Source organism: Platalea leucorodia (genome assembly GCF_965183815.1).
Source record: "Platalea leucorodia genome assembly, chromosome: Z".
NCBI classification, from domain to species: Eukaryota; Metazoa; Chordata; class Aves; order Pelecaniformes; family Threskiornithidae; genus Platalea; species Platalea leucorodia.
The window spans coordinates 4,527,218-4,555,075 of record NC_138858.1 but is presented as its reverse complement, the minus strand read 5'-3'; the positions used below and the strand labels follow the sequence as shown (position 1 = coordinate 4,555,075).

At 43.0% G+C, this 27,858-nt stretch overlaps 1 protein-coding gene across 3 annotated transcripts in view; it reads right to left on the bottom strand.

Moving 5' to 3' along the window:
* ST8SIA5 (ST8 alpha-N-acetyl-neuraminide alpha-2,8-sialyltransferase 5) overlaps positions 1 to 9,129 on the bottom strand; it is a gene marked incomplete at both ends in the record, with an annotated part of 43,958 nt that extends 34,829 nt beyond the window's left edge. For all 3 annotated transcript variants that reach the window (XM_082336044.1, XM_082336045.1, XM_082336046.1), the window contains one exon: positions 8,999 to 9,129. In XM_082336044.1, coding sequence (XP_082192170.1) covers positions 8,999 to 9,129 — 131 coding nt within the window. The remainder of the gene's footprint in view (positions 1 to 8,998) is intronic.
* Between the last annotated feature and the right edge of the window lie 18,729 nt (positions 9,130 to 27,858).

Genomic DNA, 27,858 nt, shown 5'->3' with positions numbered 1-27,858 from the left:
ACAAGGATCCATTTTTTTTTGCGCAGGCGAAACAGCAGGCAGAAACAGCAAAGTTTATTTACACTGCACTTGAAAAGACATCAGAGGGGCTCAAAAGGAGCAAAGCATCCGCTAGGTAACAATGAGATGCTGAGATCAAACCCATCCCAGCAGAGTCAAGCCAGACTAGCCTCTGTGTCCAAAAACTCCCCTTTCCTGACAAAACAGCCAGACTTAGTCCCTAAAGACAATGAAGTTACATGACAAGAGAGAGGCAAATGCTTACTTGAATAGTTTAATATCACTTCAAACACTCCAAACCATTTTGAAATAAATATTCAAGGCACAGCAATCTAGAAAGACACAGTACAGTTGAAAGAAAGAAACTTAAACCTGCCTGTAGCAGTCCAGGTCCAATTCACCTGTGCTATAATGCCAGAAAAATGCCATGTGTGCATTGGCATCTTTCAGTGGAGAATCCATGGGGGATAACCCTACCAGCTACAGCACAAAGAAATAAAACATTTCTGGGGCCAACTCACGTACTGGAGCAGGATGCTCCCCTTCTTATGTAAGCCCATAATAAAACTCACGTTTGCGTTCAGTGGAACCAAAGTTGAATCTGACTAGCCCAGTTTAGAAAAATACTTACTTTTCCAGTAAAATTAGCAAAATGCAAGTTTTAGTCTGGATACATACACATACATACTTCTGCTCACTGCATTAATAGAGACCAATCTTTGTCTTGATGACCTATGGCTTTGCAAGTTGACTGACAGGGGGTAGCTGCTGAGCTGACTGCTTGCTATCTTATTGGGAGAAAACCCTTAGAAAAGGTTTTGAAAATGTATGAAAATATGTGGGAGAGCAGGAATGGTATATTCACAACAAAAGGAAGAAATGAGATAATATGGGTCACATGAAAAGCAAAATATGGATGGAGGATGTGGGAAATGAGCACGTCTGGTTACAACACACACTTGGCCATACAGTATTATACCTGGGACAAGCTTGGCTCTACGTGTTAGAGGCAAATGGTAGTAATAAAGTGGTGGAGGAGTATATTTTGACTAGCACGAAGAGCAAAATTGGAAACATAGGTGGGAAGCTTCTGGATTATAACCACTATTATACAGAAAAAAGGTTTTGTTTCATGTAGCACATTTCACATTTGGGTTAAACCTTGTATCAGATATTCACATGCAACGTCTGAAAAACCTGATCTAAAATCACTTCCCAAGAAAGATAAAATAGACTCAACACCAGTATTCAACTAGTCTGCTTAAATGGGATGAAGTGTTAACTAGGACACCAAGGACATTGAAGGATACCTTTGAAGACAATACAATCTTTCCTTTTCTTATCTGTGGCTGGAAGATAAACATCCAAGGAGTAATAGATAATCTGTATCAATTCTATTTGTAATACTTATTTGTAATTAAAATATTAGTATTTTTAATAATTAGGGGCAACGCAAGACCCACAATAGAATGAGTTGACATTGAGGCAGGTTGCGAACTTTTCAAGAAATTGGCCAATCAAGCCCGAAGCACAGAGGCTTACAGGAAATCCCAAACATTTTAAGATACCAGCAAATCCTGACATTTGAGACAGTAGTTCAGTGCAAAGATGCCTGACGCAGAACGGGTACCACAAGCAATCTCACCATAGCATTAGAGATCTGAGTGAGGTAATTGCTTTGCATCTCATGTTTCCAAAACGAATATATTTAGCACCAGGTCAAGTGTCCTTACACTGCACTATATTCCTCTGTGTAAACATGCTCACAGGGTCCCAATTGCACTGAGGACTCGTGCTGAAGATGATGAGCAAAATGCCATTTAGAGTCAATGTGTCTGTACTCAGTGTCAGCCACAGGAGCAGGCAATATTCCCTCTCTCCATGCACAGAAGTGGAGGGCAAAATCTCCTCCTGCCATTTCTGCAAGCCTTCCAAACTGTTGACTGCCCAAGATTTTCAGCTGGGACTGTGAAAAGTCCAGACCTGGATGCATTCTTATGGAAAGTGCCGTGAAACTACCAGTGACAGAAACTGCTGTTAAGGTTTTCATCATGAGAACTAAAGCATAAAACTAACTAAACAACGAGGACATGGAGGGAGAGTGACTATCTGCAGGGCTGATGAAAAAGCAAAATGGATGCAAGCAATGGAGGCCAAGGATGCCTCAAAGAAATGAGAGGTTAAGTAAGTCCATAATTTCCCTGAGGGAGGCATGGACTGCTGAGCAATGAATACACTTGAATTAAAAAATGAGAAATGAAATGAAAAAGCAATCAAGGGTAAGAATGAGGCACAGCAAAAGTAAGAAAATACAAAGCTTTGCACAGCGATTATGTCCAAACCAAATTCAGCAAGTGTAAGAACAGCCAGACAACTCCAATAAGGTCAAAAACAAAAGACCAAATTACCAGGTCTGCAACGCTGTCCACGGAGGTCAGCGGTCACAGACGTGATCGCTCACAGCTGGGGTTGTGGAGGACACAGGTGTAGCACAACTCCAAACAAGAAGACTGGGTACTGCGTTTGGCTTTCTAAAACGTAGGTAATGCTGAACTTTGTACCTGCCCATACACACAGAGGGCAAGCAGCCAGTTTTTTCAAAACAACACAAAACATGTTGGTGGCAGGTTATAACAGAGATGTTTACGAAAGAAATGTCACAGGGTTTAAATCACTTTGGATGAAAGGGCTTTGATTCACAGGTGTTGAATGCCGAGTACTGGCACAACTCAACCATTACTTTGTCATACAATGGCAACAGGTCTGTGTAAAGTGCAGAGAGCAGAGTTAGCCTAGATAGTCAGCCAAATGTTCAAAAAGAGCCATTTGCATGGACAAAAGTAGGCCTAGATCCCCACACAGCAAAGTTAGAGACTGAAGCAAGCTGCTATTGAGTATTATGTGGATTAGAATTAGGACTTAATTGTCTTTGTGTTAATCAGTGAGGGCGATGACCACCTTTTGGCTGGTAAATCGGACACCTATAATTCACTAATCTGGGGCAAGAAGCTTCTGCAGAGCTCCTACAGCCCAACATGATTCAAACCCTAGGCAAACCAACCACTCCTGTGCAGGGTGGGCTTGTGGGAACTGGATTAAGGACTGCCAGGTGGCCACAGCCACAGCGAAAGGGGCAAGCGTCTGTAGGTCACTGTAGTGATTCACATCCCCTGTGGTTTGAGCTCAGGAAGGACCACAGTGTAACACACCGGGGAATGACACGCTCAGGATAATGCAATTTGCACATGTAAAATATTGAAATAACTGACTTTCATTACCTTGGTTTACTGTCATCTGGGGAACAGAGAAAGACTGGCAATTCACAGACTAGATCAGCAAGTGTTTTTGCCATCTTAACAGCAGAGGTGCAACACAACAATGCTAGAGATAAAGCAAGTCTGGAGGGAGCAAGGATTCAAACCCTGCCTGTTTTCTGCATTAGAGCCATGGAGAGCACTGCCAGGGAACTCAAGAGAGGAAACAACATACCTTCATGCTCTGGTACTAAAAATTCAGCCACCTGATGGTTTCCTTTAAAAGCAAATGGAAGTTACAAGTCAGAAAAAAACTCCAAGTAGCAGAAGGTAAGATTTTGGTTTTGGGACACTTTTCACAATAAAAGTCTCTGTTGCAGCCTATGATAAAGCTGTGATTGTTTGCAAATTTTTTGCAGAGCTTTAATTCACATGCCACGTACTTGTGAGCTCTCGCCTTTTATTTGATGTGGGGAGACGGGAGCGTTATGTAAAGCAACCAACATCAGCGATGAGAAAGGGAATGGGATGACCAGCGGGGGATGCGTTTGCAGGCAGCTAAGTTAATCTATCAGCTACCTGTTTGTTCTGCCCCCTCCATCCCATTGCCGTCTCTCCCCTGATCTCTCCCCCAGCACAGGCTCCAGTGCTCCTCCAGCCTCTCGGGGAGCTGATTCAGCTCCTTGTCTTTGCAAGGTCAGCTAGGCACGATGGGGATGCCAGCATCCCGGTCCCCACCCCCTTGAAATATGTGTGGGAATACCCTATAGCAAGAACAGCATGGCTGGAGTCTCAGTTTCTTCTGCTGAGCTAGACTAGATCCAGTCGCTTTAAGGCGATGGCCATATCCCATACATACACATATTGGTGTATATAGCTTCAAGACTTTTTGCTGTCTCCTGAAGTTTCCAATGCTCTTCTCTGAAGAAAACCAACCAAACCCAAGACCTGCTCTGCAGCCCCGTCAGGGATTCAGCGAGGTGACTCACGGGTCGCATATCATTTCGCTGGCATAATATTTCACTCTGGCTAGAAACGGAGGGGGCACAGAGCTGTGTGTTAGAGAGATGACTCACTAGCTGGCCTTCAGTTTACATCTCCTGGGAAAAATATTTCAATGGACAGAGACTTTTAACACTGGAATAGATGGTCTTAGGTTATGGTTAACATCTTCACAGGGTGTTATGAACAGGCCAGAGGAGCACATGCCAGGTATGGGGCAGGAGCTCTCAACTGACATGAGTTGGCTGTAATTCCTCAGGAGCCCAGCTTAGGACAAAATACAACCCAAGCCATGGGCAGCCTCCATGTCTAAACCACAATTACTGCTGTTGCTGGTGCAAGTAAGATACGATCTTCTCTTATAGCACGGTACAGACTAAATGATCTCTCAAGGTGTAGTCCAGGTTTATTTTCTGTGGGTTTATTCCTTATTTGCCCATGTTGTGCAAAAATCAACCATAAGCTATCTTTGTTATGTGGGTAAGGGAAGGGGTAAAGATGTCTGGCTATTGGTTTGCAACTGTTCAAAAAAAGCTGCTTCAGAAATACCAAAATGGTGGCATAACCTCAAATTATGAGAGTCCGATATTAATTATAGGGTACACAGTCATAGGAGTAATGTTTTATTCTCATTGAAAAGATGTAAAGCTTTCAAATAATGCAGGCTGCCTGCATGGAAAGGTTTGCTGTATCTTGCTGTGTGATTCTTTGAGTTATTGTACGTGCCCCCTCTGACAGACCCCAGGGTAATCTTTGTTTAAAGTCTTTAATAGCTTTGAAAAAGTGTTCTCCTCCCTTGGCTGAAAAAAAATAGTTGTAAAGGGGCAGATTCCCTTCTTCAGCTGACTCTCACCCTGTGCAGAAGTCAGGCTATTAAAAAAAGAGTATTTAGTGAATTCCCTGCCAATAGAATATTGGTATACAGCAAAGCATTGCTCCGATATTTTTCCCTTGCCGAAGCAGGCAAGGACCATCCTATTGATCTCTCCCATGCTACAGGTGGGCAGATGAAGACAGGGACCATTTCAACATTTTTTACTGTGGTGGCAGTTTCCTGATGTAATCCAGGATTATTCCCTGCTGGCCAAACAAGAGCTCACAAAAAAAGGCCAGCCCTCAGCTGAGCATCTGATTCAAAAGAAAATTCAGCTGAAAGCTGAGCATTGGAAACATGAGTCAATACAAAAAGAAGCAGCAGCTCTGGATTTAAGCAGAAGTCCACAGCATTTAACCTACTTTAGCAGATCAATGCAGAGGATTTTTAATCATCACATTAATCCTAAAATAAAAATAATTACCCCAGAGATCCGTATTAAAGTCCCTTAATTATATCTCATTTCATCATCCTTTTCACTCAAGATCAGGAGCTACAGAGACCAGAGCTTCCCGATGCCATTCTCCAGCTTGTAGTTTAACTCCCTTGTTAGGACTTTAGCTGCTACTATGGGGACGCAGCATTGGCCTTGCTGAGAGCACCCACATCCATCCCACTGGGGGGAAAACTGAAAAAGGGAAAAAAAAAGGTGTGCAGGATTCTGCTTCCCAATGACACGGCACAAAACAGCAGGGGAAGGAGCACAGAACATTATATGGTGGGTGAAAAACGTGTGAATATCTAGAAATCCAGTCTCTACATTCTCCCCTTCTTCCAGCAATGCCAGGAGCTCATTAATATCTCATTAAGGGGAAAGAGAGGGCTTGACCAGAGGCTGGGCCCCTTGTCAAATTTCACTGAGCAGAGTTTATGTCCTGGAGCATCCTCTCCTGCCTGCAGTCCTGCCATCCCCACAGCCAGGCTTTGGGAGCATGGTCATGGGCAAACACAGGACCACGAGCCTCCACGGCACACTCCACGGAGAGCTTCAGGTGGGCTTTTATGGCAATAAAACCAGCCCATTCCCTGCTTGTAAGGGCAAGTGGCATGGCACAGCTTACAGCCATACAGCTAACTTTTTTCCACCTTTCTCCCAGCAAAGGGTGCCTTTGTCCACACCGCTTATTGGGACCAGTGCCTAGTCAACGCTGTCCCCTGCGTTGTGCCCAAGCTGCTTGTTTTAGGTCAGATTCCCCCTGCCTTGCTGGCCTTTACCCATTTCCACCATCTTCTTTCAGAGAAACAAGCTAACCCTGTGTTATATATAGGCTTAAAAGCATTGTACATTTACTGGAATAGTACTTCAGGGCAATTTTCAGGTTTCTCTAAATACACTAGGGAATTTCCTCCCGGTGCCTTGGGAAGAGGCCCAGAGGACTGTTACTGTTGCAGAGGCTGGGATGCAAGCAAAGGCTATGATAAAACAAGCGGCATGTTGAATCCTAGCGAGTAAATGGCTTTAGGTTTAGGCAGCATCCCCAAGCTCCAGCTTGGCAAGCGGCACCGAAGCTATAAATACCCCACTTCCCGGCTGCAAGGATGCTCACCAAAACCACCAGCTCCACCGTGGTCCCTGGAGGTGAAAGCTATAACGCGTCCAAGAAACCTCACAGCCGGCATCAGCTTCTAACAGGGGACTTAGCACCGGAGGTTTGTGGAAGAAAAGACAAATTAAAGGTTACAGCTACCCCTGCACGGAGTGGACTGGCAATCCAACTGCCTGGGGATGGTCACCATAATGTACTGCAAGGCACGAAAGTGAGAGAGGGAAAGAAAAAGTGAAAAAGTACCTTCATGATAATATTATGGTAACGATGTAGGCTGCTATGTAAATCACCTTTCTATAATTAATAACTGACAGCCTGAGACTGCCACATCCTGCATTTTTATTACCATGAAAGATGGGAACTACCACTTCCCAGCAGAGACGAGTCAAAGTGCTTTTTCCCTGCACTGAGTGGGGGGGAAACTCTCTTTCAGACTCTCTCATATGATTTAAAAAAAAAAAAAAAAGAAAACAAACAAATCATTACAAGCTGGAATAAAAAAAAAAATAAATAAAAAGTGTTTTCCAGTCAAAGTGACAATGTGTATGCACATCTACCTGCTTGAGCCTCTTTGATGGCAGAGTGCTCAGAAACAGACGTTCCCTTAGCAAGCCTGGGAATCCGATATCACCCTTTTTTGCACTCCCTCCAGCCCACTGATGACAGAAGAGGCTTTCAGGGCACCAGGCAGGAGAGAGACCGGACACAGAGATCACTCAGTGGAAGAGTTTTAGTTGCGTCTTCTCACCATTTTATCTTTACTTTGCTATTTTTCATTTCAAGCTTTACTTTGGATTTATTTTCCATTGCTGTAATCCGGTTGCAGTCATTTCAACTTAGAAAAGCAAGTATTGGTAGGGCTGCAAGGCCTTTAGGACAAATGGAAAAAACTGAGAAAATAAGGCAAGATGAGACCTGAACTGGTCATAAAGTCATCCTCTCAACACCGAGGCAGCTTGGTACTACCCTTGTCTACCTAATAGGTTCCTGAAGCCCCCACAGATGGAGATTTTATGACTCCTCAGGCAGCCTTATTCTTTAAAAGTTTCACTTCATTGTTAAAGCCAAATTTTTCCTACTGCAACTTAAGCCCATGACTTCTTGTCATCACATGAGTCTTCACAGGGATGTGTTTATTACCTTCCTCTTGGCAGACGTAGTTTGGGTGTTTGGAGACAATTATCCTATCTCCCCTCAATCTTCTCGAAGCCAAACAAACACATGTTTTCTACACCTCTGCTCATCCTTGCTGCCTTTCCTTTGGCTCCTTCCAACTGAGTCACATCTTTCTGGAAGTGAGGTGCCCAAAACCAGACAGAGTCCCCCAGCCAAGGCCTCACTGTTAAGCAAGGCACACGAATTGCTCTGTGTTTAAACTACAATACTCCTGTCTATACATATTAATATCATGCTTGCTGTTCCCCCCCAGTGAGAAACACTTGCTGATTCGTCAGCATTTTGCTTGGTCTTGGCACAAGGCAAACAACTCCATGAGTTGCAAACCAGGCAGGAACCAAACCATTGATCTCTTCTGGCAAAATGCAGCTTAATTCCAGTAAAAAATTCCACAGCAGCTGCCTACACTACTGAAACCCACTTACCTCAAAGCATGTAAGAGAAGCATTCCCCTTCATAAAATCATACAAGCGCTAACACCTCAAATTAGATTTAAGTAAAATAAACTCTGCATGGGTCAAGGTTAAACACTTGAAGATCCCCACTGCTGTTTGCTGTAAAAAAGCAGTACCATTTTCAGATCAAAGACTGATGTGCTCTACAACAAAGCAGTCTTGGCAGTAAATTCATGAGAACACAGCAGTGAAAAAAAATAAAGTGCTCTCTCTGTTATTTGGAACACTAATATTGCCACTTTGATTTTAGGAATTTCATCTGCATGTTGGTTTCTGAAGACATTAAAGTTTAGACAACGAGCATGCTACTTTAATTCAACTTCTCAAGCCATTTCAGCTTGAATTTACACAGGGTGAAAAGCTTATATAGCAGGGTCCGATCAGGGGCAAATACTCAGGTGGTACAAGTCAGTCTAGCTCAAGTTAAGAAAGACCTAGATTTTTACAACAGCCGAGGATTAAAACATAACCAAAGAAATACACAAATCATTATATTCTGCCTAAAATTCTCCTTTATTAATAATCTAACAGACATTACAGCTGCCAGAAACCTTCCTGGATTGACAAGATATTAATATTGCCAGCACAACACCGAGAAGTGGTTTGAACCGTTATAATGGTACGGCTGGATCTCTGTCTCCATTCAGCCCGATCAGACAACTTTTCCTATTCCCTCAAATCCCCCCTTACCTTTTGAGATAGTTTCTCCCATAGAGGATCTGCTGCAGCAAGGTGACCACGGCAAAGGCGCAGATGAATATGAAGAACAAAGTTCTGTTTCCCAGCAAATCCCTGCTTGACGAAGGGTCAGTGTATCCCATCCTTAAAAGCCACTGAAGCTTCGCTGGGTAAAATTCAGTTCATTGTTGCTTTCATGCCCTTTTTGCTGGGAAGCGGAGGGGGACGCTTGCTGGCTTTTCTCTGAGCAATCCAAGGACAAGGTATCCCATTGTTTGGCCCTGCTGCCCCTTCCTTGCCCCTTTTGGATGTTAGCTCCAGGCTTGTGCGCAATGGCTTGCTTCCACGGTAAAGTTTCCAGGAGATTCAGACGTGGGTAACATCTAAAATCATCTCTCAGAGCTCTTTCAGCGCAGGCAGCCTGTGCTGTGCAAGAGGCATTCTGTTCCCTCTAAGCCTCTCTTGAAAACCCGCTGCTAGCAATTATCTACTTCAATCCCATTTTCATATTCCAGATGGGGGAAGCTGCAAATAAACCAGGAAACTGCAGCCAATGGCAAACACAGGGCTCCGGCAACGCGCGCTGGAAACACATAGTCGTCAGCTTTTCTTTGCTTCTGCTCAGTGATTCCAACGAAATGTGCTTGCAAGGAGACGTGACTGGGGTGTGCTATTATTGAACAAGCATGTAACGATCGTGAGGATTTCATTCAGTCCCCTGCAAAAAACAACAGCAGCAATCTGGTCAGGCTAGCAGGAAAGCTGCATTTTGTGTAGCAGCGTGCCGTCCGTACCGTGCCTTCGGTACTGTAGCATTTGCATGCGGAATGCAGTGCCTCTAGGCATAGACCGCTCACTCTTTGGGGTCCTATATTTCCCCCAGTTATTCCTCCAGAGTAAGCATAAGCAAGGTCACTGTGCATCTCTTCAAGGACAGAGCTCTCAGCTCCTGCATGCTGATTTATCGGAGGCTGTGAGTAGCCTCACAGCCGCAGAGAGGGAGACGGCTTCTCAGTGCAGGCTCTAAGAACCATTCATTTAAAGAGACCAATATTCTGACTGTTCCGCCACCAGGAACAGTTCTCTTCTGAAAGGGCAAAGCAACAAGACCTTGTCCACAGCCATCATAACTCCTCTAAAAATCTCCCCATTGTCAGGAGAGGCTCGACTCAGCTCACAGGGAAATCAATGGGAGTTTTGTTGCTGATTTCACTGGGAGCAAAATCTGCCCCCGACCCTTAGCTTCTTAAAACAAGTTCCAATGAAAGCTTTATCCGTGAACGAAACGTCCTGGCTAGGAGGTTGTTTTTCCCCAATAACAGATAGCAAAAGGATTTTGACAACAAAATATGGAAAAAAATCCTTTGTCTAAGAGAATGGGAAGATTTTTGTGTGAATAAATTTTCCAACAGTTAAATCAGCGTATGCAAAATGTTCTAGTGTGCCAGCAGCCCAGCTGTGCGAAGGAGCAAACAGGGACTGTTTTCTGGACTTTGTCTCAGCTGTAGTTGGTGCTGCATGGGAAGAAGGGCCAAAGGTAACTTCGTGCAACCCTTTCAACCCAGTTGCTGCTGACAGGGCTAGTCCTCAGCATGACCTACGGCAATTCAGGAAGGACAATCAGGGGCTAAAGTAGGCTTTGCCTTACCTAACTTTAAGCAACAAAAGTATCAGAAGTGTTAAAGGTAGGAACCTGGTCACCCTGAATCCCTGCAGGCAGGAACCCCCAGGGGAGAGCAGCCCTTCAGACACCCTTGACTTTGCAGAGAAGGTGAAGGGATCCAGCCTTTGACACGTCCTTCTTCAGTCCCTTCCAAAGCTCCCACACATGTGTTTGTGAACCTTGCTAAATGCTTCAATTATCACCTGTGCATATAAAAAGAGTGGTCACCCCGGGTCAGATCAAAGATTATCCAGCCCAGTGCCTTGTCCCTGACAAGTGATGGATACACAGGGACAAGTAGAAGAAGAGGAGAAGGACATAATGGTACTTCCTTGGAAACACCCTCCCACTGTTTTGTGGTTCAGGGTCTTCCCTAACCGAGGGAAGAAAAACAATATTTTGGTTAGAAAAATAACTGAGTTGCATGCAGTCATTTGTACTGTACTGGGACTAATACACATACCAGGGGACTGCAAATTAAATAGCAAAAGCTGTTTGATTTCTTCTTGTCAAAGTCATTGGCTCTAGGGCCAAATATTTTTCTTTTAACAATCAGTTCATGTAAGCCCATATAATACAAGAGTGTTTCCATCCAGGAACCATACCGTTTAGATGGATCTAAATGGCACACCCTTCTCAGTAACAGGGAAAGCAGTATGGCCATCAGAAATCCCAGCTTGGGACCCAAGAAACTACAGAGACAGATTTGTATGGGGAAGCTGAGAGGTAAGGCCAGTAAGGGCAGATGTGAAGGAGAAGTTACTTAATGCTTTGATTTGTTGGATTTTTACTGATCGCTTCGAAAATAATCTCCAAGACATTTGTCTCAGTTGCTCCAGGAGTTATTTTGCAATAATACCAAAGTATCAGCAGAATTTGGCTACTTATGACCTTCCATGGGTGTGATGCCAGTTTTGCAGATTTTAATATCACCTAGGTTTTGGTGAAAACACTTTCAGCCTTTCTTCCTCTATTCCCCTCCATTCAAAGTGAGTTTTTCTTGAGATATCTGTGCTGTAGTGCACCAAGCTCACGAGCCTAGCAGCTGTTCTTTCTCTTGGACTGATGGTCAGCCTGAGCTGCAGTAAACAGCTGGGAAGCACCATGTACTCTCAGTCAATCTTTGATTTTCTGCATCCTCTCATCCTTCTCTGCTGTGTCAGAGCTGGCCAGAAAATACAGCACCGGCGAGGCCTGTGTGCAGGAGGGCTGCCCGCCTAAGGCAAAAAGCAAAGTACAAAAATATGTATTACAAGTAAAGAGGGTTTTCTGTGCCAAGATCTTGCGTAGATGCTGCTCCTGATGTCATATGTAAAAGAAATCTGTTTGCTGCCTTCTGCCCAGCACTACAATAACACTGCAGAACTGGAAGCAGAGCAGCTCTGCGCAAGCATAAGGAAATAGGATGTCTATCGACAAATTTTCAAAGGACGCTCAAGGTTGCCTGCAGTATTTGTTGTGAGTGAAAACAGTCACACGGTGCATGCAGAAGGGCTGAAGGAGCAATGCCAGCACTCCTCCCCAGGGACCCTCTGAGAGTTTGACTTGTCAAGTACAGGCCTCCTTGAAAGCATCAGGCCTCTGCAGAGAACAATTTAAATTTTTTTGAATTATTTTTCCTGCACTTAAGCAAGCAACAGGCAACAAAAGAGCCCCTCCAGATTTTGAGAAGGGATTGGGGAAAAGGACATTACAGTAAGTTGCGTTGCAAACACAGATTTGCTGGGCATGACTGGGCCTCAGGTGCTAGTCATGTAGGCATTGACCCTGCAATGGGAGTCCAGGCCACATCACGCTGTCCTTCAGTCAGCATCATGCCAGAGCACAGGAACCCAGTAAATAAGATCTCTTCCATCACCAGAGGATCAAATACCACTTAACGAGTATCAGCTACTCGAAATACCTCTTATGAGATGGTGAGAGAAAGATGAATAAGCTGGATGATATGCACAAGCTCAGAAAGGGTATTCCCATATTGTTTCTTGGAGTACAGACTTCAGAGGCTAAAGCAAAAGTGGCAAAATGGAACTGCTCATAGCCTGTCATAACATGAAGCTGCCAGAAGCAGTCTGTCTTACACATTGCTGGCCTTTATTTGTTGTATGTGAGCTGCTTGATAAATAGCATCAGAGATAATCTATCACAAGAAACTCCTCCAGCCAGAGCAGTGAGACCCTGAGCTCTCTAACACAAACATGAATATGCTCCAGACAGTGATACCCTCCAATGGGAGTTAAATCGTTTGCTCTTAAGTCCAAATGAAGCAGAACTGAATTTCAAAAAAAAAAAAAAAAAAGTTAACATTGAATCTCAAAGACAAAGAAATCTTGGCTAGCTACCAAGACCATGTTTCTGAAGCTCCACACAAGGAAAGCTGAATTAGCAAAAGGACAAAACCTGGCAGGAGTCAGACTCTACTTCTCTTGTGCAGGGAACAAGCACATCTCTGTCTCTGCTGAAAGGACAATATGCAGCCTTTAATTCTAAGCTGCAGTTTATTTTTTTAAAGCAAATGAAACAGAAAAATTCACTTCTGATGGGCAGGTCTGATTGGGAATTCCCTTAAGTACCTTTACTGAACCTGTCATTTGAATCAGTGTTTGACTGATTATGCATTCTAATTTCAGCTGAAAGCGAGGGCATTTAGTGTCTCAGAGAGCAGGATCTGTCTCTTGGTTGTTTAAGTCATGGTATGCATAACTGAACATGTTAAACTCACAGTATTGTACAGGTTCAGAATGAAGCAAAACATGTTTCACATTCCCCTTCAGGATTTTTTCTCTCCCTGCTACACTCCGCTCCTCTTCATGACTGTTAAAGAACTTCACACACATAGCAGAATACTATGGCCTGTAAAAAGTTTTAGTAGAACACTTTTTACATCTCATTTTTTTCCCCTAAATTAAAATTGAATCAAGTCTATTTACAGTTTCTACAATGCTTGTGTCAACTGCTAGATCCCTGATTTTGCAAAGCACTGGCACATAGGTATATGCCTGGAAGGTTCTGCTGAATATGAAACTCATAAACATATGCTTATCAATATTAATTCTTTTGCAGATATAAAACATGAATTTATTAGCATAATCTAGTGGTTAACACAACGTCTAGTCCCCTATCACTGCCACAAATCCATATGTCTTAAACTGGGATATTAAGGGAAGCTGAAGGGATTCAGCTAAGATGTAAACATTTATTTCCTCCTGAGCTGGGCTAAGCCATGAAGGGATGAAAACGTCTACATTGGCGCCAGGCCTCCTACCTGTGGAGCTGCCTGAATTAGAGGAACAGTCCTGGAGACAGCATATGGTCTGTACACTGCATATACATTACATCATCTATTGAATCATGACCAGTTTCCTTCCAGTTATGGTCCCATAAGTACTGGAGAAGAAATGACCTCAGTGCATAAAATATCCCTTTTTCACACTGCTGACACCGTCTCTGTTGGAAAAGAAGCGAGGTCTTCCTCTCGCTGGTAGGAAGCTCTAATGCAGAGGCTGCCACGGCTATAGCTCTGCACATTTACTATTAACAGTTACTTGCAGAAGGGCTTGCTAAAACGTATAGCAAAGTGCAAAACTAAGCTGGGCTCAATGCTAGGGGCAGCCTTGCTTCCTCAGTGGTGTTCCCAGATTCCTAGAAAATATAGGAATTTTAGCATGATTGTTATGATCCTGTACAGGCTCACAACAATCCTGCAAATAATTGAGAATGGTGGAAGCCCAGTTTCTCCGCAAGGAAAAAGAAACAGGACCAAATCGCTTTTACAGGAATCATATGTTAAAAGCATTAGTTTGATTTCAGAGCACTGCGTGGGAGCTCTGGATTTAGTACCACATCAACAGGACTGAGGTACTGGCAGAACCACAGAGGGGTCAAAGGGTTTCCATGGCCAACATTTGCTCTCGGAATAGGAACATGATCCTGCCTCTATCCCAAGCAAGTCATAACTCCCACCTAGTTCGTCAAAACCAAACTTAAAACCTTGTAGTGAAAGCCTGGAAAGTTCTGGAGCCAGCGGCACTCACTTTACAAGTTTAATGGCAGTTGAAAGTTTTGACGTTTCTTTTCCCTGAAAATATTCTAGCATTAACACTACAATGAACAAATATTTCCCATGGTCAGAATAAGGACCGTACATTATCTAATGCTGAAAAACTCAATAATTATTTCACTTTTTTAACAATACATTTTTACAGCAAAAATAAAAATGTTATTCTGAGATATTTAAAAAAACTATAATATGGCATATAAAGTTAGATTTAAGTCACAGAGACAATGAATCTGATCTTGGAATACGTTTTGCTGTGTCAGTGAGTACTACTAATCAGAATGGGGGTAAATATGAAGAAGAAAATATGCCTCTGGAAAATCAGCTAATTAAGTACTTCAAAAATTTTACACTATGCTTATAATCAAGATGTAGAAGAGACCTATTATAGAAAATTATTTAGGAGAAGTTACCTTTGCCTTTTTACCACAGTTCTGCATTGATTTTGCATTCAAAGGAATGAAGTATATTCCTCTTGAATTAACCATCAGCTTCAACTCACGCGAACTTTCAAGCAGTCCAGACATTCAGCTTTCAAACCACTCTTCATGATGTCCTCCTACAGCACTGATTACATTACTAACTACACACCATACGCAACAAGTGTTGTCTTGGGTTGTCTACCTGTTCACCTGAGTTACTCTTCTAGGCAAAGCCAGTATGTTTTCAGACATGTCATGACTTCTTAAATAGTCCATGCTACTCCATGCTTAGTTCAGTCCATGACAAAAATTGTAACTAAAAAAGAAATCCAGCTGGCCTCTGCAGTCCTCAAAAATCCCCGCTCTTCCTGAAATACATTTTATTTCGCTCTTCTGGAACTGTGAAAGTGCTCACTGGAAATCTGGACAACCAACCCTAAAGAAAGAAATCTCAGTCCCTACAGTACTAGACACATCTTTCTGCCCCTCCCGTGATAGCATGGATTCAGCTTTTAAGCTCTGCACAGCGTCCGGTCTGACCTGAATGCGGTTACAGAGATGGCTATTAATAAAACTGGCGATCCTTTCAAATTCCTTCCTTTGGATCTGCAATCTGCCATGAATTCCTGGGTCGTGCTTATCTGTATTAGGGTAGCAAACAGAGACCACTCCTGGAACAGGACTGCGTTAGACACTGCAGCTGGCCATCAGCAGAACCGGTTACTGCCATGAGGATTTATAATTTAAGCAGGCGAGAAGGAAAGGTGAGAGAGGGATTTATTAGTCCCTTTGACAGAGAGAAGGAATTGCAGTTTAGAGGTGATGTTAGATAGCATGCAACTTGCTCAGCTTGCAAACATGTACTAGGATGCACACCCAAGGCAACGATGGTCCATTTTGCTGACAAACAAGCCTGGGAGTCCCGAGGGGTCAGCCAGCCACCCAGACCAAGAAACTCATTTGTAGACAGTGCCTAGATCACCCCTAACCTCTACCAGCAGTTTGAGCTTTGCTGGCTCTGTGGATGTAAATGTCACAGCACTATCACAGGCAGTGCTGACATGGGCACAAAGATTGAGGGCTGCAGCCAAAAGGGTATTTAAGCACCTTCCTCGTCTTGAAATTTTGAGAGTTAAATGAAAATCCTTGTTTGGCTCTTAGCTGCAGTGAATTGTCCAGGGCTACGATTCAAATAAGGACTTAGAGTGAGATCTTAAATTCAACCAAAGCTTGAGGCTAGCTTGGGAGTTGTTCTGACCTGAACAAGGCACAGCCCTTGGGGAAATTGCATCTACCCATGACCCATGAGCCCCATTACACTGGCATGAGTCTACAAAACACTCCCCAGGCTGAAGTTAGTGATCCGTGCTTTCCCTGCTCACACACCCAAACATGCCGTGAGCACGGCTGACGTATTTTTAAAAGTGTCACTAGTTATCACTAATGAATGTCTGATCAGGCTTGCATCCTCCACAACATGCTGCCAAGAAGAAACCCCATAACTGACCCCACTGACATTTGCTATATTCCACCTACTTCCAGAGCTTACTTCTCTCTAGCGCAGGACCGCCAGTACAGCCTCCTTTCCATCGGCCAGAAAGTTTTGCCCATTTATCCGCAGCTTTTGGTGGTGGTGTTGACCTTTTGCTAGAGAGCCTGCAACAGGTTATTTATTTAAATAGCTGAGTACAGCCACTTGGTTGTGTTTTTTCTTTAAAAATCTAAAATGGGGAAGACAGAGTGGTAGTTTACCCACAGCCTATTATTAATCTCCAATGCAGGGAGTTGTGACGGCATTTGGCCTATGGGATCCAGTGCTCTACAAGCAGGCATTAAAGAAACACTTTTGACAGGGGAAGACATCCCCAGGAGAGCTCTCCTCTGAGGAGACGGAAGCACAGCATGGCATTTAGCCAAAATAAGGTTTTTTTGCAGAACATTCGCATCTTCATCACCTTTATTTAAACTTCACTTTCAGTCAGCTTTTTTATTTTCTTCCAGGTGTATCCAGCAGCTTCTCTGGAGCAAAGAAGTTTGTGCGTGGGTTTTTTTTCATGCAGTGTAGGTAGGAAGGTATGTGGGAACTGTAATTCAGTCACTTTAAATCACATGAAGCTGAAGCTTGAAAGGAAAAATAATAATAAATGGTTCAGATTGTCAGGTTCAGTGCAATTCTCAATCAATTAAAGCTTATTTTAGCATCAGGGCAGTTTAATTTTAAAAAGTTCTCCTGGCACTTTGATGCTTTCATGTTACTGTGTAGCTAAAAAGGTCTTGCTGGGAACAAATTACTCTTGGGAAAGCATTTTCTGAACTGCATTTTTAGTTTCTGTCAAATGACAATAAATAAGATCCACATGAGCAGCAATAAAACAGCTAGTGGCGGTGAGGGAGTAAGGCTTTGGACCTGGGTAAAGGTGGAAGACAAAGCTGGGACTCAGGTACAGTAAAAACATGGTTGGTTGGGCTCCGAGTCGACAAATGTATTCTTCAATGCATCTAACTTTCAGTTGTGATTCAGTATGTGGGGACATTAAATGGCGAAAAGTCACCAGTGAAGGTGTTCTACATCAGATAGTTGTTTTTTTCACAATTAGTTTAAAATTAAATATTATATCTGTATTTTGGATCCTTATTTTGTGACATTATCGTTTCATAGATGTAGATGACACAGGAACAGCCAAATGAGTATTCCTCTTTTGCAAGCATACTTAAGAAAATTACCATGATGCCAGATCCACACTGAAAGTTTCACAGGTCCAAAAGTTGGTTAATCAATGAGGAAAGCTCTTCCCTGATGTGGTAACAAAAATCATAACTAGTACTGTTTGTGGGTCCTTGCAGTCTATGAGAGTAGCTGGCAAACAAGAACAATGCTGTGAATTCACCTCCGTTGGAATCACAGACAAAATATTTGCTTAATAAAAGGGTCATTAATTACACTGAATTCTCCGTTTGTTTTTTTTTTTTGCTGTGGCAAAGACAGATTATGGAGGATATATGTGATACTGTTGCATACTGTCACTATAAACTGATTAAACTTTTGCTCTAATGTTTAACAGACGAGGAAATTAAAAGAAAGGTTGAAAGGGTGTATGAAGACTGTCCCTTACCCATTTTATATTTACAACTTTCTAGCCTTCCACTGCCTGTGAGTTCCCACTTTCTCTTGCTTTTCTTCCTTCAGGCCTGGAGCCATCCATCACATAGACCACCCTGGGCAGTGTTTTTCCCTTCACTTTTCCCAACTGGAAAAATCCACCGTATCAAATACAAAGCAATAGGGAACTGAAGGCCTTTCAGCACAGCAAGGAATTATGGCTCGGTCATCAATCTCACTCTGACAACTCAAGTTCAGGTGCTATCCCCTCACCTGGCATACCACTACAGGTTTGACTTGGAAATCCAAGGAAGCTGTAGTTCAGATCTATACATGTAGCATCTGTCTGCTTTGGGCGAAGGAAGGACATGCCTTTTTCCTCAGCATTGCTCCTTCCAGTTGACAAAGCAGAGGAATTGGCTGGCACTGCAAAAATCAGTGTTTTCACGATAAACATTGTGCTGTGGCACATGATCGTAGTTTAGATGGTCACCAGCTTCACAGGAATACATATCTTGCTCTGGGCCACGCACCTGGTAAATCCCTGCAAGCTCTGACTGGCCCTACGCAGAGCGGAGCTTGACTTTGAATGTTAAATACATACTTGAATTCACCAGCTGCTGCCTGGAACCAGCACATCACCCTTCCCTAAAATATGCTGGAAAGCCATTTCACGTCTGTTGCCCTTCCTTGCTATCCTCACTCTCCCATCATGGCACATCTGTGGTCCAGAACCTACATGCTCCTGTTAAAAGTATTATCTTCCCAGCAGCTAGTGAAAAGTTAAAGCTACAAAAAAGTTACAGTTCAACAATATCTATCCAAGCTGACTTCAAACATCAGCTCCAAGTGTTCATATCCCATTGGTTTTAATAGGTTATTAATATTAAAAGTAAGAGATTCAATTAAAAAATCATTAACTATTCCCTAGTTTGCTATTTTTGCAGAACTATCCAACGTAAAACCCTAAACTTCCTCCCAGCAGGCCAAAAGCCGAGTTCATCCTTATCCTCATCCCAGGGGGGACAACAGCCCTAACTATCCTTTGCTAATTAGGAGGAGGTTTGGGCTCAGCTCTTTGTTTCACCAGGCTTCCTTCATGACTTCAGGCAGAGCTACGCTGCAGTGCCAAGATGTCCAAGCTGGCTTGGGAAGGCAAAACGGCACTTCTGTGAAAGCATGGCCGCTTCCAGCACTTGAACTCTGATTTCTGCATGGTGCGGTGGAGTCATCTACACTTAGTCACCTCGACTTACACTCCATATGCCACGCAGATGAGTATCTTTACCCTTCTCAGTATCTCTTCCCTCATTTCTGAACTAGCAATCATAGCATTTCTTGGTCTTGCAGGTGTATTGCAGGAGTAACACAGACAACTGTACGAAGCTTTCCACTTACTGCGTAAGGCAAAAAAACTCTCTGCCTTTTAACATATGACTTTGTCCGTCTGAGGACTGCAAGAGCAGGATCCACGTGACTGGGTGCAGGATTCAGTTCCCTAAGCGCTGCCATCCTGAACTACTTGACATACCCCAGGATCATCTGGTTAAGACAGACAAGTATCTCACACAGCTCGTGGGAACCCTGCTATAGTAGCAACCAGGAAATCTAGGTATTAATAGCACTAAACATAGATGCAACTGACTCCCACCATAAATGTATGTGCCTACAGCCTACCAAAACCCTCCATGCAGTTAGCTGAGATTTAGTCAATACACTCCATGTACTGGAATAAGTAAATTTCTAAGCTATGTCAAATGAATCACATCCTAAAAATGACTTTGTCTTTCCTGACTATAATGGGAGCTTGGGATGACCAGTTCGGTTGCAGGTGTCTGCATGGTGGACGCCTAAACGTTGGTGAGAGGGCCAAGCGTGAAAACAGCATGAAAACAAGTTGAAGTTAATGCCAAGTAAATAACATAAGCAAGTGAGATATGAATGTTTCCCCCTTAATATTTAATCTGCTGAAAGTGCTTATATTAATTCCAGTGAAACCGTCACAGAAACTCACATTTCCTGCAGCCACCTGCCATTGATGGGGGACAAAGCTACAGAATTTCACCCAGATTTCCAGTATTACTCTGGTCCTCTTTTTTCTCTCCCATAGCCACTGTAGATGATCATCAGCAAATGAATAAAACATACTTTCATGTGAACGAAACATGTGCCAGCTTTGCTGCTGGCGTTCTGTCCACATGACTATCACTCCCCTTTGCTAACCCTTCTTCCCACTTCTACTATTAACCCTCCTCTCACAGTCATAAGAAAGACAAGGCAAATCTGGGGAGTCGTGATATTTCTTCCTCCCAGTAACATTCAAAAATGGTCTGGGGTAAGGAGAGGGGGGGAGTTACATTTCCAGACAATATAAGAAAATCAGATGCTTTAAAATACCATTTCTCCTAGAACTGAAAGAATTTTAAAAGCAACAAAAATGAAATCATTTGAAACTATTAAAAAGAAATACGCAGTTACATAGCATGTAGCTTTTAGAAGTCCCTGCCACATGCCAAAGCGCTTACTGAGATTCAAGAACTCCTTTGACAAATGGAGTCAAAACTCCTTTGACTCCTTATGCAAAGGCTAAGAGCATTGACAGCTTCACAGATTGCGTACTAACACCCCAGAATCACTGTGTGAGCCACTCAAAACTTCCTCAGCTAGGCTATTCTGTAATCATCTATTAGGAAGGTGGGAAACAGGAACAGCTTGCGTGACCCGAAGCATTTATTATTCAACATTCCCTTATTTTCATGCCCTTCGCTAAGATGCCTGACCTCCAGGTTTCCCCACAGGGATGGCAAGGAACGGCGACAGGAATATAAAAGGGAAAAATACTCGTGTTTGCATAATTTGGCCCCTGGATGAAATATGAGAGTGAAATCAGGGAAGCTAAGGATTGTTAAGAGAATCTGCCCCGGTTTTTAGGTTATATTTCACCCTTTGGTCATCTCACTTGGCTGCAGACTAAATACCACCTGCTATGGCAATAACAAATACAGCTTACTGGGGCTACAATTCCTGGTACATTGCTGTATTTGCTATGAACCCTTCAGGAAAAGGAATTAAAATGCCTGCAAAAGAATCTTCACTTGCTGCACCATTTGAAGGTTAGCAGAGAAACCCTCGAACAACAAGCAGCTAACGACTGGGTAAATGCCAGATTTCACTGAGTTTTGCCAGGGACGTATTCAGCCATGTATTTTTCATTTGTACATCCCCCATAAAGTTGAATCATCGGGCAAATTCTGCATTACTGCTTAATCAGAACCTAAGCCAGTACATGTTTAAATCAATGGGAGGCAATTTTGATTTCCAAGGGAGGAAGCAGAATCTAAATCACTTTATTATCAATTCAGACTCACTTTTTTTTTTTTTTTTTGTTCTCATAGCAAAATCTACTGTGCAAATGGCTTTAACCTACCCCCGTTACCATCAGTAATAGAGATTCTTAATCCAGCAACCGGCCAAGCACCCACAAGCTCTTTTAAAGCCCTAGGCAAAGCTTAGAGCAATCCTGGGAAGCATCCAATATCATATTGGACTGACATGTAGAATAGCTATTTCAAGCTTTTTTCCCCTATTTGTTACCATGCCGGATAAAAAAGGCATTAACTAATTATTTTAATTGCACTTTTTGTAGTATTTCTTATGGGACCTGGACTGCAGCTGCCTCAGCTTGATCCCATCTGGCTGGGGGATGGGAAGTTATTATAAATGTGTTTTCCCCAGAGTGAATAGGACTTTCTGCTGATGATGTCTTTATGGAAGCGGGGGAGCTATTGGAAACAGGTGTATTGTACATAAATGCTTCCTAGTTTGAAACTATCTAATAGACTCCAGCCAGAAACCTTCAATCAGCTCCACAGGATGAAAACCAGCCTAACTGCCCCCACCACACACTTTTTTCTGTGTGTCTGTGGGGGGAAAGACACAATGATTACTTTTAAAAGAACATGTACCTTTGTGGGGCTGATGTCTTGAAAGGTGGCTTTCCAACAAGAATTCTATTAGTTTCTGAAGGAAAAATATTACAACTTTTTGGAGCAGCCATGATCTTGCAGGCAATGAATTATCTGCAACAAGATTAAGATCGTTTATGGAAAAATATGCTGTTAGGAATGGAGTGAAGGAAAACACCCCCACATAAACCTGATTAATCAAGTACAATTGGCAGCAAGCATAGAATTGTGTTCTTTAGGAGACATTTTTTAGTGCAAATGAGTTTTTGCTTGGCTCCAAGTGATGTTGTCATGTTTTCCCTACTCCCATTCCTGTTTCCGACCTTGTCAAAGGCTCTGTTGGTACCTCAAACCCTACATGTCCTGACTCATTTTGCTTGGGCTCCAGTCTTTTACAGATGCGTGGTTACAAGCAAGAGGGAAGGTAACTGAGATCTTTATTGGTCCCAACCAGGCTATCACTTCTAAAAATCTGCATTTCCCCCTGAAAATCCTGCTCGTGTTAAAGATGAGCTACATCGGTATAAAGGGCACTGAGCTGGATATAAGGCATTCCCAGGAGCTGGTCAGACCCTATTCTCCAGAGGATCTAGGATAACATAACCTCCTGAACATGCTACTGGGAACCTCTTTGTGCCCAACTCTTTTAGGGTAAGCTAGAGGGTGAAGTTTCCCCCCTCACAGTTAGAATTTGATAGCCAGAAGTGGATATCGCTCCTTCTCCATATCTGATGTTAGGGAGTTAACTTTTTTCCCCCTGTGTTATTTTAGTTCCTTTTCTGAACATATAACAGATGTGCCCAGAGCCCAGAAAAGGAGCTTTGGGAAACATTTCTGTTTTTTCACTAAACAAATTCTGACAAGTCGAACATCCAAAGTACAACAGCTCCCTTCCCCTCTCTGACCTCTGCCTCCCAGCTTGGGGAGGCTGTCAAAGGCCTTTTCTCCTCCCCTCACATTTTCTGTGTCTGCAGCCTGGTCTGTGCACTGTGTTACTGCTTGCACGCTACCCTGGGGCGACACAGCATCTCCTGGCTCTGGAAGAGACTAAATTATATCATTTTGGGTACAGAAAGGGTTTTGTTTGACTCTCCTACATCTGCACAGTTGCTTAATGAAAGTGCAGCATTAGGTCTAGCAGGCCCTGGTTAAAAAAAAAAAAAAAAAGAAATACCACATTCTCAAACATTTCCAACTAGCTGTTCCAGACTACATTATTTTATGGAAATGTTCATGGTGTGCCAGGACAGAATGATTTTTTAATGGCTGAAGATAACATGGAGCTGCAGCATTACAAGTACTACAACTTGGCCAAAGCTGGTATTACCAATGGAAAAAGCAAACCTGTCCTACCCTCAGCTACCTCTCTTTGCTGCTGCACTGCTCCTTCCCTTGCACAGCATTGGTGTTTGCATGGATGTGTGGTGACTATCAGAGAAGTAATCCAGTTTAGAATAAACCCACCAGAAAAAGAATTTAAAAGGTTAGTTTTCACGTGGATCGGCTTCCCAGTTCAGATTCACTGCACAAGCACACAAACACTCCCAAAAAAAAGGACAGGGGATGCTACGAGGGAGGCATGAGCAGGGAAGCTGGAGATGAAGGGGTGAGAAGAACAGACTCTTCTGGCAGCTATGCTGGCAGCTCAAAGTGTTTGCAAAATGATGGCCTGAACAAGTGACTTGTGGCATTCTCAAGCAAGCCCTGCTGAAACCTTTGGACAGCATCATATCACATCTCACTCTATTTTTGCACAGCACAGGCTGATTTTCCAACAAAACCAGTCTGTTCAAGAAGGCAGGAGGATAAAGACATGTCACACAAGTGGCCAGGACAGAAAGCCTAAGAGCCATGTAGAGATGGGGGATTTTAACCACAAGACAGCTACTGCCTCACTGTGTAACCCTGGGAGAGGCGTTTGGCCTCAATTTGCCTTAGCTGGAAAGCCGGTGGGGAGGGACGTGCGGGTGCACAAGCCTGACAGCGTGATGCTGTGGCCGAGCTAGGCTTTGCTGGATGTTGCGTAGTTGCTTGTGGGCAACTACAAAATCACAACAGTGATGCTAGAAAGCTCCAGGCATCTTCACCAGATTTTGCTGGCCATTAATCCAGCAGAAAGCTGCTAATGGCATCTGATCGCCTTCTTTGTGCTACTGCCATTTAAGGTCACTCTGAAGGACACAAAATCTTCTATGTTTTACAGTGTGAGATTCAGGCAAAATAATAACCATGCGTTTCAGAGAATGAGTTCTCAAAATGACAATAAACTAATGAGATGTGAATTTTGTTTTTTAAATCTATAGCCATGAACTGAAAAGGAATACACTCTTGAAAAGCAAGGACCTCTGATGTTAAATGAAATAACCACTTAGCGAGAGCGGATGAAGAATTCATCCGTGACACTTCCACTACTAAAAACCTTTAGAACAACCCTCTGATTATCAACCCCACCCACTGGAAAGCTCTACTGCGGTGCAGCTCTCACGTGTCCACCTGGCATCACTGCACGTGGGGAAGTGCTCACCATCCACCGGGGAGTTCACAACACGCCAGTGTGCAGCAGAGATTTTCAATATGGGTCAGAGAGGGATGCAGCAGCACAGGAGTAAGGGCAGGCAGCAGCAAGCTTCACATCATCCATGCACAGAGAGGACCAGACCTGTCAGCTCCTGCTGGGCAAATTTTCAACACCAGGAGTTGTTATCAAGCTTAAGAGTCTTTCAGTCCAGCCTTTGGAAGATGACTTTTAGTCAGTGTGGTTATGCAGTGCTGTCTATGGTGCGTTATTATGATTTGCTCCTTCCCAGCAAAGATAACAGACACATCATTCATTGCCTGACTTGAAAAGACCTCACGCAGCAACCCAGAGCCATTGACTTCAACTATTGCTCAAGTGTTACCCTAACATCAGAGGATAACAGCTCTGTCTCAGAGTCAGGAGAGTCAACCACCACATGCAAAAAGAGCAAAAACAGAGCCAAGCTAGTGGGGGAAAAGGTAGGCAGGACTCTGCCTATCTTGACACCTCGGCAGCTCCTTTCAGCCTCAAGGAAAGAGTTAATCCAACTCAGGATGGATGATGAGCATCACCACACGGGTTAGTTAGCAAAGAGCTGTAGCTTCCCTGTAGCTAAAGACAGCGATGATGCAATTGCGTCACTCGGCATGCATACCACTGCCTGCCTTCCCATTTGTCCCAAAAAGGGGTTAAGCTAGAAGCCCAGTATGATCCCTCCTGCCTCGCATAAGGAAAACTCTGAGGGACTGGGTGCCAGAAGCTAGGAGGGTACCTGGAAGTCAGAGGCACCAGCTAAATGACATGAACCAGCCAGACTGAAAAATCCCACAACCCATGGAACAGCTCCAGTACAGGACTAGGTTAGGAAAAATGACTCGGCACTGCCCAGATCTCTTAAAAACACACTGAAAACACATTTTAAAACACTTAAATATTGGGGGATTTTATTACAGACTAGTGAATGTCCAGAGGAAAAACTAACCAGCTTATACAGCAAGTGAGTCTCGCTGTTTAAGTCAAACACAATTTTTCATATGGCTTGCAGTCAAGGGACGATCCAGATGGTGTACTGAATCCTACCTTCACAAGTGCATAGGACAGCAGTGTAGTTGAGAGCAAAATTTGATTGGAAAAAAGGAGCGAATTGGCCATTTCAATCCCTGCTGTAAGCATTCCTGATTAACCACAGCTGATGGTTTTAGAATAGTAGGTCTGAGGATTAAAGTATTATGTAGGCTGAAAACAACACGTCACATCTCTAAAATTACTTTGCTTTATATAATTTAATACTCTGCATACTCTTAGGATTAATTCTTAGCTCCTCATTCACTAATGGCAACCTCCACCTCAAATCTAGTTAATGTTTAGGGTTACTCACTCATTCTCAGAGGCTTTTATAAGACATTCGGCCTCCAACACTGCTTTATCATATTTTCTAGTTTGTACTCTTCAAATCCTACCTTAATGGTTTCCCTGGGAACCAATGAACGTCCCACATGTAGATTAAGGAGAACTACAAGCCCTATTTTTTCTTTACGTGGATAATTCTTAACTCAAAATAGTAATGCAATGTCCATTCACTCAAATATCTTATCTGTTAATAATATACCAGACTATCAGACTACCTTCTGACAAAAAAAAAAAAAAGGGCATAAAAATGTACCAGCTCCTAAAGTTCATGATCCAAATGTCCTCCTTTTACATGTCCAACTTCCAGAGTTCAGGCACTAGACTGCCTTACCTGTGGGTCTTTGCTCTGTTTGCTGCAAATACTAGAAACTAAATTTTCTGGGTGTCACATTATACAGAAAGAGAAAAAAAAAAAGCATATTGTATTAGAAGTGGCAAATAAAAAGTCTGATTAATGCTCAATCTTGATAGCATTAATTACATATACATCTAATCAAGGATAAATATTGTGCTTTTTCTGAACTGAAATTTTAAAAAAATTAAATCCAGCTTCCCTTCTGGAGGAAACGTGCGCTCGCTCTTGCTATGGGCCTGCTCAGAACATGTGTGTGGTGTGTAAAATGCAGAAATCATTTGATTGAATGGTAGCTCTCCCAGTGACAGATCTCTAGAAGAGCTGTTCAGCAGACTCCTGCTATAGCCAGCAAATGAAAACAGGCATCTCCAGAAATGTTTCATTGCTTTTTAAGGTAGACAGACAGGCAAATCAGCCATTGGGTGTGCTTCCCTCTCCCCACTGGCTACAGAAAGCATTTAAATGACTAGCTTAGACTGGAGATCTAGACTCTTTACAACTAAAACTAAATTAGATTAATCCCAGCTTGATTCAAAGCTCACCAAAGACGATGGAGAAACTACTACTAACATTCTTGAACTCTGGTTCTTTACATTATTGAGAGGTGAATAAGGCCTCATTCACTTCTTTTTGGCACCTCTGTAGCTACTTTGACTCCTGCTCAATACCAATAAGGCACCAATAAGGCTCAATACCAATAAGGCACCATGAGTTTACACAATGATGCAGAAGAGCAGATATACATACATATATATGTATATATATAGCCACAGGGAATACATTGCACCCTCCTAAGCCTCCTCCATCGCTGTGTGCAGGGTTCACCTCAGCCTTCCTCTGTCTTTGTAGCCTGGTGGCTGGGCTGAGCTTAGTCCTCTGGTAACGGAACTCCCATGCCCCTGACCTCCAAGCTGGCTTGATGCCCACAGCACAGATTTATCTGTAGAAAGCTTCATCCCCAAGCCACGGGCAGGTTAAGGCATGCAGAGATAGCGTGACTTGCTCAAGACCCCATCATGTGGAAGTGGCAGAGCCAAAGACTACAACACCTAACATGGATTAAACCCAATGTACAGATGACATTGTCACCCATCCAAACCAACTTCCTTCCTTCTTATATCTCTGTTTTAATTTCTTTCCTCTTTAAAAAGCATTTTAGTTGTTATTTGTAGGGAGAGAAACCAAGAAAACAGGATGCTTTCATCTAAAGGTCATCATTTAATTTAAATGTCATCATTTAAAATTTCATCATCACTTAAAAACTCCTGGAAGAAAGGAGAGCTATCAAGTTGGAGAAGCTTTATGGGATGAATGGTGAACACAGAAGAACAGACTGGGAGCATCAATACTGGCCAAATACTCTCTGAATATGTAATGGGAACTAA